The 17,010-nt window shown below is 43.7% G+C and overlaps 1 protein-coding gene across 3 annotated transcripts in view; it reads left to right on the forward strand.

The window, feature by feature from the left end:
• The window catches only part of SCAI (suppressor of cancer cell invasion), a 252,826-nt gene that overhangs the window by 226,295 nt on the left and 9,521 nt on the right, over positions 1-17,010 (forward strand). For all 3 annotated transcript variants that reach the window (XM_068248199.1, XM_068248201.1, XM_068248200.1), the window contains 2 exons: positions 1,522-1,695; positions 15,707-15,807. In XM_068248199.1, coding sequence (XP_068104300.1) covers positions 1,522-1,695; positions 15,707-15,807 — 275 coding nt within the window. The remainder of the gene's footprint in view (positions 1-1,521; positions 1,696-15,706; positions 15,808-17,010) is intronic.

Consider the following 17,010-nt stretch of genomic DNA (forward strand, 5'->3'; position numbering starts at 1 on the left):
TAGCCTGCAGGCTAGCAAAGTGTTTTGGTGCTGTGCAGGGGGAGGGGGCACAGGAGTCACAACACACTTCGGGCAGGGGGAGTGGGAGGAACAAAGCTCTGGGTTAGCTGTACACATGCTAGCTGCTCAGTAGTGGCGATTTCATCTGTGTGTGTAGAGTACCAGTTGCATCCATGCAGCCACAGCAAGAATTTACACTACCTGCAATAAATGCAGGATAGTAGTGTGAGGGTCCTTGCATATAAGTGCAACTTCACTTACATTTCACAACAGTGTTATGTTCTGATACAACCCGGATATGATTGCAGGCTTTTGCCACCTGTTAGTACCCACTTTTTTACTTTCAAATCCAGTACAGGGTTTTCATACCACATAGGTTCTCCTTTGTTCCTCGTACACAGTAAATTAATCTCTTGGCCCTATTCAATTAACTTTTCCATTGTTTTCTCACAGGAGATGAATTCACACTTTTTCAATAAAACATCTTTTAAAGAAGAAGTCCAGCGAGCTACAGTAGAATTTAGTAAATTATTCAGAATACCCACTTTTACATGAATTATCCTGACTTCAGCCTCAGAAACACTTCTTATATCTATATATTGTTGTGTATTGGTGTGTAACCCCACCTTCCAAGTGGTGATTGGTCTAAGTTTATTATGCCGCCCTCTTCTCCCAAAGCACTTTGGGAGACTAGGTATTGTTTCTAATCACTTCGGAACACACAGCAGGTGAGTGTAAGTGGTGGGCACTAGGGTACTTGCATGTGACAGAGTATTCCATTAAAGAGGAATTGAACATACATTGTTACAATCCATTCCCAGTTGAGGAATGTGGCACTGGTGCTTGTTCAGTGATGTGCCATAAAATGTCTACTTACTTGGCAATGCTCCATCATCTATACTACCACATATGAAAAAGTGCCTGTACAGCTCTATTATAACTGCCCCTTGTGGTTGTTATCCTCTTGGATGGTGCTCACAGTCCATAGCTTCCTGCTGTGCCCTCACATCCTGCCCTGGCATTGATGCAGAGGTTCGGGATACTGGGTCAACTTGGGAGATAGATCATGCTGCTCACCTACATGCCCGGTGCCTGTGCTCATGCACTGTGAAGGGAACATGCTGCTGAAGGATGGGGTCCAAAGACGGTAAGAGTCAGTGGAGCAATTAGAGGAAGGCAGACCCTGAACAGCCTTACTGAAAACAAGAATTAGCTGTAGCATTAGCTGTACTACACATAGAATTCATTATCTCATAAGTTTATTTTGGCTTCAGGTTTGCTTTACTTTATGCATTGATGTTCGCTATAGTAAGCACAGACAACGTTTAAAAGTCTGGGCTTCCCAGGATTCCCGACTGTCCTGCAGCAGCCAGAGTTCCGCTTTAACATGTTGCTGTGTGCTGACCTTCTTCTCACAAATTCAGTTGATACTAAGTCCCAAAAGCTTTTTACATGTTGGATCCTTTTTATTTGCATTGTCTTTAAATAGAAACAATGACTTGGTTTCCTGTTGTATCGCAGATCATTCTCAACGTGGGAGCCTTTTCACCCTCTTCTTAAATAACCCACTTATGGCGTTCCTGTTCATCTCTGGCCTGTCCAGCATGCGCAAAGGATTGTGGGACAAATGTCAGGAGCACCTTCGAAAAATCAACAGGGATATTGCTCAGCTACTCACACATTCTCGCTCCGTAGGTAAGAAATGGCACACCAGATTGGTATCAACCCAATCCGTAACCACCGGGTTTATACATAGTGTGTTTTGGTAGTAGTGATGGTCATGTCTAGGAGAACTCATGGAGAAGCATGTGATCAGTTTGGCCAGGTGATAGATATGTAAGTCTCTGATTTGCTAGTCATGATTGTGTGCTAAAAAGCAGGATGTGATCCCAGCAAATCAGAGCCTTGCAAATCTGTCAGCTGAACACACAAATCGCATGCTTCTCCATGAGTTCCCTTAGTCATGGCCATCACTAGTTGGGAGTTTGTGCTGCTCTAAATGAAAACTTCAAAATATTAATGCGTTAAAATGAAAATATTCATGCTTTAAAATGTGACCTACACATACAACCATAGAATGATATTTTTTCACAAATTAATGTATTGATTTTCATAAGAACAAAGATCCAGAAGTTTCAAATCAGAGTATCACAGTAGCAGATACAGACATCCATTTGTATACATATTGATGATATAATGACAATAGACTAGCAGAAAATCTTCCTAAATCTCTAATACAATATTCTTTAATACCTCACAATTATAAATGAATCCAGTACATAATACAACATGCAGCAACTGGTCTACTTAGGTGTAAAATAAACACATAGAGAAGAGAGAAAAAAGAAAGAGATAGGTATAGAGAGAAAGGCGGAAAAGAGAAGTAGATTGCTTCTCCACTTCTCTGCACTACAAGCATCCCTAATGTTCACCACCTTCTGCCAAATCATCTTTAGCAAGCCAACCAGACCAAATGTTATCAAACTTCCATGGGCAGCTCCTATTTAGACATGTTCGCTCCTATATAAAGGAAATTCTCTTGTTAAACCGGACCTGAACTCTTGAACAGGAGAGAAGGAGAACACAGAGAAGTCCACTCTTTGTGTGTTTTTAGAGAGCAACCTGTCTAATTCTTCTCAGCAAGTAATGAGCTAGTGTAATTTAACCTCCCAGCTGTCTTGCAGAGTTGAGAGCTAATATGTAAAAACAGGAGTTTAACCCTTTCTGTGCTCCCAACAAACCAGGAAGTAACTGTGCTGCAGCATCAATAAGCTGTAACAAGGAGGTATCCTTTGCAGCCACTTTTTGAGGTGTATAATATACCCTATTTAATCCCTGGCGGAAATCATCATGGGGACATATTTTTCCAGAAAGGGAGGGAATATCAGATTTCTGTGTAGATGTGCATCTATCCAACCTATATTTGTAGGTCATTATCATCTTATAGTAAATGGCCGACATTTGTTTCTATGGCTGGATGGTGTTCCTGTTACGGGCTCTGCCTCTGCCACAGGAGACCAGGGTTCGTATCTCAGCTCTTCCTGTTTGGTAAGCCAGCACCTATTCAGTAAGGAGACTTGGGCAAGACTGCCTAACACTGCTACTGCCTACTGAGCGCGCACTAGTGGCTGCAGCTCTGGCGCATTGATTCTGCTAGGAGAAAAGCACAATATAAATGTTCTGTGTCTTGTCCTGGCCAGGGAATCCTGTAGAAGGGTGGATTCAAGCCTGTTGCTTTCAGCTTTAAAATGTTAGTGTGCTTATACATAAAAGGAACCAGAGGTGAGAGGCATACAGAGATAGCCATATTTATTTCAGTTTAAAGAGTACCAGTTGCCTGGCAGTCCTGCTGATCTTTCTGGTCAGTAGTGTGTGAATCACACACCTGAAACAAGCATGCAGCTAATCTTGTCAGATTTTTTTTTTACAAACATCTGATCTGCTGCATGCTTGTTTAGGGTCTGTGGCTCAAAGTATTAGAGGCAGAGGATCAGCAGGACAGCCAGGCAATGTGCATTGTTTGAAAGGAATGAAATATTTCAGCCTCCATATCCCTCTTATGTCCAGTTCCCTTTAAGTGTGTTTTTTGCGTTCTTTATTTTACACCATTCTTAACCTCCTTAGCTGTTATCACAAGTCAGGCTCGGGGTGGAAAAAACACGCCAGGAGCTGTAACCCTGAGCGTGACTAGAGGTAGGTCTGTGCAGAGCATTGCGCGTAGCGAGCGGCTTCACTCACCTCCCTGGGGATCAAGACTCTGGGAGCCATGCTCCTTACAGGTCTCATTACAGGGTTACAGTGCCACCCGGAGGACGGAGGGAGAACTGCAACGCTGGATCCCAGGGAGGTGAGTGAGTGCTGGGGCTGCTGCAGATCTCTCTGTGGTGTGATTTATTTTTCCCTGGTTTCAGGGTCTAAAAGCCTGCAAAAAAACCAGCACCGCTTTTAGACCCTAAAATCTGGAAAGAATTAGACCACCAGGGGGGTAATGATAGTAAACAAGAATCACCCAGTGCTAAACTTTTCTTGAAGAAGGTGCTTTGCAGCCAACTCCAGGGCTTCTATAGGGTTAAATTGACTTTCTAAACGGATTAGCAGGTCTCAGTTAAGGTGCCCATACACTCGTCAGATTGGCAGCAGACAGATAAGAAATGCATCTGATGATCTATCTGATGCGTTTTTAGAACATTTTTTACCAGGATAGAATTCCAATAGATTTCAGTTTGAAATCTGTTGAAATTCGATCTGATGGCATTTTTTTGCCATCAGATTTCCATTAAGGCCAATGCAAACTGATAAGCAATCTCATCAGATCGACCTAAATTTTCCACCCTGCTAGTTCGATGGAAATCCATCGAAATCGATCGAAATCGGCCGTCGATCGGTCGATTGGCCAACCGATTTGCGATCGATCGATCGATCGATCGATCGCGATCGATCGGTCGGCCAGAAAATCGGCTGAGTGTATGGGCTGCTTTAAAGTGCTAATAACATCTGCTAAACACTGAGCAGGGTGTAGGCGGCTTCTGGCTCATTCTTTCTAATGTAAACATCGGCTAAGATAATGTAATGCAATAATGATCAACTGGCGCCTGTGGACAAGCAGCTGAAATTTCCCAGGTGGCTACTCACATCAAAAGTTTCTCTGTGAAGTATACAACAGTACTGGAGAACACCAGAGGATAGCAATCATTAAAATTCCATGGTAAAATAAAAAACATCTAAATTCAGTCATCACTAAATACTCGATGTCATAAGGTATGATGATGATAATGATACTCCCCACCTATGTGCAAATTTGAGGTCTGTAATACTATCCAACGGCTTACACCAAGGCGAGCATAAAGGGCTCCATACTGGCTTGGATACCAAGTCCCCCAACCTGGTTTAGGGGAAGCAAGTTCCACCTTCTCTCCACAAATATAAAGCGGTCTCTGCACTTCATTAAAGGGAACCAGAGACGAAGCACCCTTGTGTATTTTACCATATATATCAGTAGGAACATTAGAGAAAACACTTACCATGCTCTCTGTTTCACCCTCACTGCTAAAAGTGTCTGTTATCAGCAGTCACAAGAATCCCGGACTGAGCAATTAAATCTGGCTTTGCTGGGAATGATTATTGCTGAGTCATTATAGCAGAGCCACAAGGGGGCAGGCTTGGGCTTGAAATAACACCACAGAAGACAGACTCAGCTATAATCTTTCTGTAGCAAAGCTAGACGGAGCAGCCTGACTGCTCAGTCGGGGATTCTTATCAGAGGTGATAAGAGTCAGATTAAACAGAGAACAATAAAACAAAGGGCAGATTAGGTGTTTACTGTCATGTTCCCACTGATTTATAAGGTAAAATACAAGAGGGTGCTTCATCTCTGGTTCTCTTTAAGGAGAAACACTTTAGGCTTCTTGCACACAGGGACGTTACAGACGCACGTTAGTGCAGCCTGTAACGCTCCCCCAACGCACAGCAATGTAACACAAGTGGGCTGTTCACACTGCCCACGTTGCGTTACATTGTAATGCAGCAAAGTGCTGCATGTTGTGCGTTCTCCGCGGATAAGCCGCGTTAGACTGTTTGCACATGCTCAGTCATGTTGGGGAGGAGGGGAGAGCGGCCGGGCACATGGCTAATTAATATTCACTGCACTCAGTGACGTGCAGTGTTTATTTCCTGGAGCGGACGCTCTGTGCGGCGATTGGCCGGGCGGGACCACGTGATGCCGCATGCGTCCAAGAGTACGCATCACGGACGCCAGAGTGAGGTGCACAACGCGGCTCACTCCGACGTCCACACCAGAGAGCACCAGGCGTTGCGTTAGGGGCACGTTATGTGCCCTATAACGTCCCCTAAACGCAACGTCCTGGTGTGTTACTAGCCTAAAAGTCCAAATGCGGAGCTCCTGTTTATAAAGCCACCGCCACATGACTGGCATCACTTCAGCAAACTATTTACCTAAGTTTTGGAGACATATGTTAGGTTTTATTAGGCAATGCAAAGTCCAATCCAACTACAAGCTTTCTGTCAGTCTAGCAGTCGTTTTCCTAGCACTAGGTGATCTCTGCACAGATTTGCAATATGTAGAAAAAAGCACTCCACAGGCTTCAAACTTGCGTTTGCTTGTTTAAAGAGGATCACAGGATATGTTGGTGCTTTATAAATCAATAAGAATTTAAAGCGGTTTAAAACTCTGACAAAATTTTCAACAAAAATGTGTTTTCCTACTTTTTATAACCCATACAATTATCATATTTGCTTTTGAGCACAAGTATTAATATTCATTTAGATATTATAACTTCCCAAAGTTCAGTTAATTTACTTTGAAAGCTGCTGGTGCATTTTATTTATAACTGTTGTCATTCTGTTGTAAATGCTGGCAGCAGTTATTTCTGATGTTTTCCACTTCAGCACTCATCAGCTGAAGTCCTGCACAGCCAGAGAATGTTTACATAAATGTATCAAGTAAAGAATGTGTACACAAGATAAGATTATAAGCAGTTTGGATGCGGGTTCTCCTTGCAGAAGAAAGAGTCAGCCCTGTGATGTAACCCTTTGAATGCTGTTTTACAAAAAAAAAAAAACCATTGTGTTAGTATATTATATGCGGTAAACAATCTTTTTAGAGCAAAGAAGAAATTCTGGGTTATATTCCGATTTAATAACTGTAACCAGGGATTGAACTTCATCCCAATCAGTAGCCAACATTTATTGTATGCGTACAGCGCTCCCACTATGCGGCACAGACCTGATATAATGTATAAACTGTAGCAGGTAGGCGTTCCCTCCTGATACCATGTATAATAAAATGTCCTAAATTTCAATGTCCTCCTTCGATGGACTATAGTACACAGATTTCTTCTATACAGTCCAAAAAATGACCTATCAGCGGTGTCACCACTTCACTCTACTTCCATCAACATGAGCATGGTTGGTGTACAATATTATACTCTCACCAATGTCCAAGGGCTGACATATATAGATATCAGCAGACACGTTTCATTACAATTCACGCAGCATAGGTCCTCAGCAACTTCCCCCTGTAAATGTCCTACACAAACAAGGGAAAAGACATAGCGTAATCCTGCTTCAAAGCAACTTCCAAACAGCTCCCACCACCAGTGATGTTTTAGCTCAACTTCAGCACCTTCCGTGTGTGTGCAATCACCATGCACCCCACACCACTAGTACATAAAACGCTCACCGGATAGGTTGGCTGACCGGCTACAGACCAGCAAATGCGTTTGTAGTCTCCCGTGTCAAAGGATCTGAGGTTGGACCAGCTGTATCCTTAAGAACTCAGAGAGAAAGGTTCCATAGCATAATCCCGTTTATTAAAAGATTAAAACATATAAAAGTGCACTCACAATTGTAGAAAGTTTATGCGCATATCAATATAGGACGTCCTCCTCCGCTCTCAGCACATCTGCGTCTCCACTGCTGTTCCGCCTGAGGCCACGCCCTACCGGTTTCGTCAATGATGACTCATCAGGGGCTTGCCCAGGCGTCAGCAGCGAGACGCTATGAACCTCATGTTATGCAAATTACTTCCTCCATCGGAACGCTACTGGGCTACAATAGCCAGTAGCTTCCGCCAGGTTACCACTTATATATAAAATTTGTTAAAATGATGCCACATTACCACAAACACCTCCTTCCGCAATTCACATCAATACGGAGGGTGTATATTCTCATTTTATTCCCCTTTGGCAAGCAGCAACACTTCCTCCTTACGTATTCAACCCACATGTTAACCATACTACACAGCATCTTCCCACAGGTAGCATTAATGACTTCCCCCCCACACGGAAACCTCTTTCCGCATCAATACGGAAGGTGTATATTAACATCTTATTCCCCTATGGCAGGCAGCGACACTTCCTTCTTAAATATTCAACCCACAAATTCATCATACTACATACCAACCCCCACAGATGGCATCAGTGACTCCCCCCACCCATAGCGCATATAGGCCACTCTGGAACCATACTATTTCATTACCGTGTTTTGTGATATCTTAATACGTTACTTAATTGCTACAGCCTGGGCACATTCCAAATGCATGTGCCCAGACCCAGCAATACCCACTACAGTGATCTGTAGTACCAATTGTGTTATATCCTGTGCCCATCCCACCTCATTAGTGCATATACATTATAGTCCCTACAAAACCTTACACATATTCCCTCTTCTACCCAACATGTCACCCCATCACTTTACATATCATAGCAACATTACATGTAACATACAGTGCTGAAATTACTTCTATCCTTAGTGTGTCAGTTTATCTCTGTGCATATAATTGTGACATATGCCAGTGCTCTGCATCAATATTGGGGTGATGTAGGTTATAGTGCCCCCCACCCCCTAAACAGGGCCCCATGGGAAAAAAGCATGCATAGGCAGATGTCACAAATTACAGCGTCCTTACTACTAGACAGGTTCTAAAACTAGAAAACATATATCCTAACCCTAATCAAACCAGATGTAATACACTACCTCCATTGTGGTTCCCCCTAGTGTATAGTCTGTGAACTACCTAACTCCTTGTTCCCAGTTTAAGTTTTCAATGTGATCCCTAAGTGTAATAGTTGGCCTAATCGTCTGCAATAAAGCAATTGAGATCAAGTTCCACATTCAGACCCTCCGGTTTCATGGTATGCATTTGAAAGATCCATTTAGTTTCCATTTTTGAAATTTCGCGTACTTTGTGGCATCCTCGCCACCTCGTGGTAAGTTTTTGCAACGCGCTAAAGTGCATTAGTCCTGGGTTTCGGCCATGGCTTTCAGCAAAGTGCCTAGAGACACTATGGTTTTTGAAGCCTTTTATTATGTTGTTCACGTGCTCATTAATCCGTGATTTAAAGAGGAACTGTAACGAAAAAACGGCCCCTGGGGGGTACTCACCTCGGGTGGGGGAAGCCTCAGGATCCTAATGAGGCTTCCCACGCCGTCCTGCGTCCCTCGGGGGTCTCGCTGTAGCCCTCCGTACAGCGGTGACGTAATATTTACCTTTGCAGGCTCCTGCGCAGGCGTTCTGGCTGCTTTCGCTCCGAAGGAGGCGGAAATACCCGATCGCCGTCGGGTCCGCTCTACTGCGCAGGCGCAAGTCTCCGGCGCCTGCGCAGTAGAGCGGACCCGACTGAGATCGGGTATTTCTGCCTCCTTCTGAACGAAAGCAGCCACAGCGCCCCCGCTGGAGCCTGCAAAGGTAAATATTGAATTGAACAGTCGGCACAGTCGCCGGCTGTTCGGAGGGCTGCAGCGAGACCTCCGTGGGACAGAGGACGGCGTGGGAAGCCTCATTAGGATCCTGAGGCTTCCCCCACCCGAGGTGAGTACCCCCCAGGGGATCTTTTTGTTGTTACAGAGTCTCTTTAAGCTTCCTTTTTGTTCTTCCTATATATTGGAAGCCACATGGGCACCATATTAAGTAGACTACATGAGTGCTCCCACATGTGATAAATTCTCGAATGGGAAAGCTCTCTCCTGTGACATAGGATACATTGGCAGTCCTCCTACAAGTCTGTGCGACCAGACATGGGTTGCATTGTTTGCAGGGAAAGAAACCTTTTTGTCCGCAGATATCAGTTCTATTCATGACTGCAGGTTCTTCAATACAGGTTTTAACTAGGCTTCTCTGTAGATTATTAGCCCTCCTGTATATAAACTTGGGTTGAGCAGGTATCTTAGCTTTAAGAACAGGATCATTCTTCAGAAGCCCCCAGTATCTTTTAACAATTTTCTCCACTTCTTTGTGTTGCATATTGTATTCCAGGCACAGTGCAAAATCATATTCACCATTATTAGGAACTTTTTGTTTGTCCTTTAGAATTTCTTCTCTATTGAGAGACTTGATTCTTTGAATTTCTTGTCTAAGCGGGATTTCTTGATAACCCTTATTGACAAATCTATGGAGAAGCATATCTGCTTGATCTTCGTAATCAGATATGGTGGTACAGTTTCTTCTCACCCTAGTAAATTGGCCTCTAGGTATTCCCTTCAGCCAACTGTTATGGTGACAACTCTTAATTGGAATGTACGCATTCCTGTCAGTTTTTTTTGAAAAAAGTGCGGGTACCAAGCCTGTCCCTATCTTTATAGACGACTACATCCAGAAAATCAATTTGTTGTTTGTCCCATTTGGCTGTCAGCACAATACCCCTGTTGTTACCATTCAGCCATTCTATATATTCCTTTAATTCTAATTCATTTCCTCTCCAAACCCACACCAAGTCATCTATATATCTTCGCCATGATATCACATGGTTGCTTTGTGGACAGGCTATTACCCCCAGCTCCCAGTCGTCCATAAATATATTTGCCACACTGGGTGCATATTTAGCCCCCATTGCGCATCCTAGGGTCTGTAGATAAAATTGATTACTGTACCAAAAGTAGTTATGAGTGAGCGAAAATTCTAGCAACTGTATAATAAATCGGATTTGTTCTTGTTTCAATTCAGTATATATATTCAGTGCCTGTGCTACAGTCCTGAGGGCTGTGTAGTATGGTTAACATGTGGGTTGAATACGTAAGGAGGAAGTGTTGCTGCTTGCCAAAGGGGAATAAAATGAGAATATACACCCTCCGTATTGATGTGAATTGCGGAAGGAGGTGTTTGTGGTAATGTGGCATCATTTTAACAAATTTTATATATAAGTGGTAACCTGGCGGAAGCTACTGGCTATTGTAGCCCAGTAGCGTTCCGATGGAGGAAGTAATTTGCATAACATGAGGTTCATAGCGTCTCGCTGCTGACGCCTGGGCAAGCCCCTGATGAGTCATCATTGACGAAACCGGTAGGGCGTGGCCTCAGGCGGAACAGCAGTGGAGACGCAGATGTGCTGAGAGCGGAGGAGGACGTCCTATATTGATATGCGCATAAACTTTCTACAATTGTGAGTGCACTTTTATATGTTTTAATCTTTTAATAAACGGGATTATGCTATGGAACCTTTCTCTCTGAGTTCTTAAGGATACAGCTGGTCCAACCTCAGATCCTTTGACACGGGAGACTACAAACGCATTTGCTGGTCTGTAGCCGGTCAGCCAACCTATCCGGTGAGCGTTTTATGTACTAGTGGTGTGGGGTACATGGTGATTGCACACACACGGAAGGTGCTGAAGTTGAGCTAAAACCTCACTGGTGGTGGGAGCTGTTTGGAAGTTGCTTTGAAGCAGGATTACGCTATGTCTTTTCCCTTGTTTGTGTAGGACATTTACAGGGGGAAGTTGCTGAGGACCTATGCTGCGTGAATTGTAATGAAACGTGTCTGCTGATATCTATATATCAGCCCTTGGACATTGGTGAGAGTATAATATTGTACACCAACCATGCTCATGTTGATGGAAGTAGAGTGAAGTGGTGACACCGCTGATAGGTCATTTTTTGGACTGTATAGAAGAAATCTGTGTACTATAGTCCATCTAAGGAGGACATTGAAATTTAGGACATTTTATTATACATGGTATCAGGAGGGAACGCCTACCTGCTACAGTTTATACATTATATCAGGTCTGTGCCGCATAGTGGGAGCGCTGTACGCATACAATAAAGTTATCCAATTAGGGAGGTGATACCCCCAGCGTACATAGCGATCCACTAGGGCGGAGTGGTGATAATCATATGTGTAAAACCTCAGAGTCAGTCAGGTAAGAGGAGCGCCCATACCACAAAAGTAACAAATTGCAGTAGCCAACATTGCCTTTCCCGCGAGAAATCTTTACCTTTTTTCCTCTAGATCATCAGTGGGGTCTGTATGGCTACTGTAGTGAAACCCCTCCCACAGAGTTATGTCAGCACCTAGGTCCTGACATCACACTGTGGGAGCCGTGTTGCGTGGTGGGAAAGAGCAACTGTTTCCAACTGCCGAAAAAGCGGCATCTCCATCCACAGACTTTACCTGCCAGTAGTAAAGATATGGCCATGTGATAAATTCACAGAATATAAATCAGTGAGAGGAAAGATTTTACTATGGGCAAACACCGACTAATTAATTTATAAATAATAATTGTAAAAATTAAGCACTTTTTTCATTACATTATTTTCACTGCCTATCCTCTTTAAAGAGACACTGAAGCGAAAAAAAAATGATATTATGATTTGTATGTGTAGTACAGCTAAGAAAAAAAACATTAAGATCAGATACATCAGTCTAATTGTTTCCAGTACAGGAAGAGTTGAGAAACTCCAGTTGTTATCTCTATGCAAACAAGCCATTAAGCTCTCCGACTAACTTAGTGGTGGAGAGGGCTGTTATCTGACTTTTATTATCTCAACTGTAATTGAACTGTTTACTTTTCCTCTGCTAGAGAAGAGGTCATTACTTCACAGACTGCTCTGAAAGACTCATTTTGAATGCTGAGTGTTGTGTAATCTGCACATATTATAGAGTGATGCAATGTTAGAAAAAACACTATATACCTGAAAATAAAAATATGAGAATATTTTCTTTGCTGCTAATCTTCTAGTAATTATTCATAGTACACAACCAATTCATTATATCATATATTTTTTTTCGCTTCAGTGTCTCTTTAATGAGCAACTGAACACACAGAGTCTGACATGAAAATAACAACAGAACGTGACTCAGTCGTAGGTACAATACAAGCACTGATGTTGACAACTTGGAATAATAAAGTCTCAAACCAGCGGATTCCAATCCACAAATGGAGAATCCGCAAGAAACAATAATTCCTCAGTGCTGGTAATTAGTGTCAGTTTCCCAGAATCTGATACACCTCCTGCAGTCACTCAGTGCTCAATACAGAGAAAAGTGGCTGCCACCACAGGGAACCAATGTTGTCAGGGGATCCCAGTTTCCCACACTCTGATACACCTCCTGCAGTCCCCCAGCGCTCAATACAGAGAAAAGTGGCTGCCGCCACAGGCAACCACCACTGTCAGAGGATCCCAGTTTCCTACACTCTGATACGCCTCCTGCTGTCAGCCAGTGTTCAATACAGAGAAAAGTGGCTGCCACCACAGGGGACCATCACCATCATCAGGGGATTCCCTGACAACAACGGAAGGCCGTAACTGGTTGGGAAGGAGAACAGGCACTTTTTATGACCTTTGGTTTACAGCACTTAGCACAGTATTGTGTTTTTGGGTGGATTGTAATGCGAATTGATGCACCCGGGTCCAGTATTTGTGAACCCACAATGTAAGTTCTTTTATTCCAGATTTTTGAAAATTAAAGTGTATGTTTTAAATAAACTGTACCCTTTTTTGATAAAGCAGCACCTGACTCCCGCTTTTATCTGTATTGAGTGCTGGGTGACTGCAGGAGGCTTATCAGAGTGTGGGAAACTGACACTCATTAACAGTGCTGAGGAATAATTGTTTCTAATAGGATTTGACTCGATAAGGTTAGTGCCACTGTCACCAAGAAGGATTGGGTTAAGTCATAATTGGAGAGAATAGTGTGAGGGTAAAGTTATTGTTAGTGATAGTGCAACGTTAAAGAGGAGCTGTTAGGTATAGGGTCTCAGAGGAAAAAAAACACATATATCAGTAGCTAAATATTGGCTGTACTCACATTACATATGCATTTCACTGTCCACGTTTGGATTTCACAGAATTTTTATATAGTATTTGCCAGGGCTGTGGAGGAGGAGTCGAGGAGTCTGAGTCGGGGCAATTTTGGGCACCCGGAGTCGGAGTTTCATAAACTGAGGAGTCGGAGTCGGCGGATTTTTGTACAAAATCCACACCCCTGTTAAATATTAGACTAAGGAGTCGGAGTCGGGGCCATCTTGGTTACTCGGAGTTGGAGTCTGAGTCGTGGTTGGGGGAGTCGGAGTCGGAAGATTTTTGTACCGACTCCACAGCCCTGGTATTTGCAGAGAATGATGCTACTGACAGCTCATGGCAGGTTCCATGTTTGTCTCCTATGAAGCCAATTGTGATGTCATATCCTCCCTGCTTCCTGATGATTCGACTCACAAAAAAGATCCTAATGGTTCATGATCCAGACAACACTACCGTGCAGTGAATATTAATTAGCCATGTGGCTAGGAACAATAGCAGACTCATGCAGTATACTCTAACGGAACATGTGCCCTGTGATTTTTCAGTGCTGTGAGTTAGGCTGCTGTTACAAGCTGCTGTAACATGAGCCTGTAACTTCCCACTGTGAAAGCAGCCTTAGGGCGTGATAGGGAAATGAAGGGGAGGACCAAGGTAGTGCACTGGGGAGAAGAAGCAGCCCCAGAATGCTTTGCCGTATCTGTTATGCGTCCTGCCGGCCTCCTTAGGAGCTTGAGAATAACCAGCCTTGCTGTTCAGCACACATCAAAGTAAGAGAGATTTTTAACTTCAGTATTGCCTTTTTGGCTTCCTTCTAAACTGTTTAACACAGGAGAATAGAGGTTTAAATTAGCTTTTGCAGCCTGACAGTTACTCTTTAAGCTGGCCACAGTCGATTTTTCTGGCTGACTTGTCCACATTGATCAGAACTGTTGGGAATCTTTTGCCCTCAACATGCTCGATTTCTGAAATCTGATTACAGTCTGGTGGTAGAATAAATCACTACCACCTGATCAATTTTCAGTTGGTGAATGATCAACTTTGCGCCATATCAACGCTGTATGGCAAGCATTAGGGATAGATATGACAGTGTAGAGCACGATGGAGTAACTTCCAGTTGATGGGGTAAGGATAGGAACTGTGCAAACAATCTAGCACCCTCTATCTTTTGGTGACGTATTGGGGCGGCCTTACTCGCACTGGATTCTTGGCAGAGATGGCCCAGACCGGCTGCCTCTGCTGAGTTTAGCCTAGCATGTGTATTAAAGGAAAGGTTCAGGGAGGGTGGGTAAAAAATAAAAATCAATTTCCACTTACCTGGGGCTTCCTCCAGCCCGTGGCAGGCAGGAGGTGCCCTCGCCGCCGCTCCGCAGGCTCCCGGTGGCCGACCCGACCTGGCCAGGCCGGCTGCCAGGTCGGGCTCTTCTGCGCTCCAAGGCCCGGAACTTCTGCGTCCCACGCCGGCGCGCTGACGTCATCGGACGTCCTCCGGGCTCTACTGCGCATGCGCAGTAGTTCTGCGCCTGCGCAGTAGAGCCCGGAGGATGTCCGATGACGTCAGAGCGCCGGCGTGGGACGCAGAAGTTCCGGGCCTTGGAGCGCAGAAGAGCCCGACCTGGCAGCCGGCCTGGCCAGGTTGGGTCGGCCACCGGGAGCCTGCGGAGCGGCGGCGAGGGCACCTCCTGCCTGCCACAGGCTGGAGGAAGCCCCAGGTAAGTGGAAATTGATTTTTATTTTTTACCCACCCTCCCTGAACCTTCCCTTTAAGCGTAAGGGCCCCTTTCCTCTGAACATGCTTCAATTCGCTTTTTGGATCACATGCATTTTGAAAATCACAAGGATACTGGCAAAATGATGGAAATCTCTGTGCCCCTTTTCTACTAATGTGGTTCATGTGTGTGTGTTTTAAAAAATGCAGCATGCTGCATTTTGGTGCGATTTGCCTTTGCATTTCCATTGGGTGCAGTGAATTGGGATTTGCAAATGCACTATAAAATGGCATGGAGTCGCACTGCAAACAATCACATGCATTTGCAGAGGAAAAGGGCCCTTACACTCAGTTGCTTGTTACCCTCATAGTCGTTCAGTTGCCAAAACATGTAAATTAGTATCAGAGTAAAATGTAGCTTGGCTGTTTTGTGTCCATGACCCTTTGTAACGTTATCTGTTCTTTTATAGATCAGGCATTCCTACAGTTTTTCGGGGATGAATTCTTGCGTTTACTCCTTACAAGGTTCATATTCTGTTCGGCAACTCTTAGAATGCATAAAAGTTTCAAGGTAAGTGACATAAAAGCATTCTTCTTCCTATTCATTGGTTGGCATTGCTTTTGGATTTTCAGCTACACTAAAATGTGTGTTAGGACAAGAACACACTCATAGATTCATCATGCACGTTTTGCCTTACACTGCAAAATGCACGCTGTTTATTATTGTCAATGGCCCGCTTGGGAGTCACACGTCCATTCGTGTTCTACCTTCTCTTTTCCCCTTGCAATTTTTAATCAGTTTTCTTAATGCTTCCACATGACATGCTCGTTTGCAATTACAGCGTAATCCATCGCATCTTAAAACTTAGGGAATGAATGCAGAAATGCACGTGTGGGAAAATGTGAAAGCAGGGAATCTCAAGGAAAACCGCACAGTGAGTTGGGTGGGTGTGGGGGCAGAGGCAACAGCTGTTTTGCGTCTTGGACGCTAGATCTGAATGCAAACACCCCTTAGATCTGCCTCCATTGCCTTAGCAATCCAAACACAGATTGTGTTAGAATACGCAGGTGCCAGGTTTATACACACCTGTAACGTTAAAGCAGGTTACGGAAAAAAAGCTGATTACAGGTAGTCCCCGACTTACGAATGACCCGCCGATTCTCTGTTTCCATGGGAACAAGTAAAAAAAAAATTTTAAATTGGATTTGTAGTTTTTGAGAAATTAGATTTTAAAAAATTCAAAGAAAAAAATGGCTTTTAAACTTTTATAAGCAGGTACAGAGGGCAAAGGTGACACAGAAGGGGAACACTGGAGGCACGGAGGAGGTACAGAGGACAGAGATGGCACAAGGTTCCGACTTAAAGAGGAACTCCAGTGAAAATAATTTTAATATAAAAAGGTGCTTAATTTTTACAATAATTATGTATACATGATTTAGTCAGTTTGCTCATTGTAAAATCTTTCCTCTCCTAGATTCACATTCTGACATGTATTACATGGTGACATTGTTACTGTGGGCAGATTATGTAGCTGTACTGGCTTTAACAGACAGCTATAAACAGCCATTTCCTGTGTGTGTCATTGTTACATTGTGGCAGTTTGCCCAGAGTACCGTACGGTACCAGAGCCTCTTGTGGGAGGGGTTTCAGCACAAAATCAGTCATACAGCGCCCCCTGATGGTCTGTTTGTGAAAATCATTATATTTTTCATGTAAAAGTGGGTATCAGCTACTAATTGGGATAAAGTTCAATTCTTGGTCGGAGTTTCTCTT

Source organism: Hyperolius riggenbachi, chromosome 8 (genome assembly GCF_040937935.1).
Source record: "Hyperolius riggenbachi isolate aHypRig1 chromosome 8, aHypRig1.pri, whole genome shotgun sequence".
In the NCBI taxonomy this organism is placed as follows: domain Eukaryota; kingdom Metazoa; phylum Chordata; class Amphibia; order Anura; family Hyperoliidae; genus Hyperolius; species Hyperolius riggenbachi.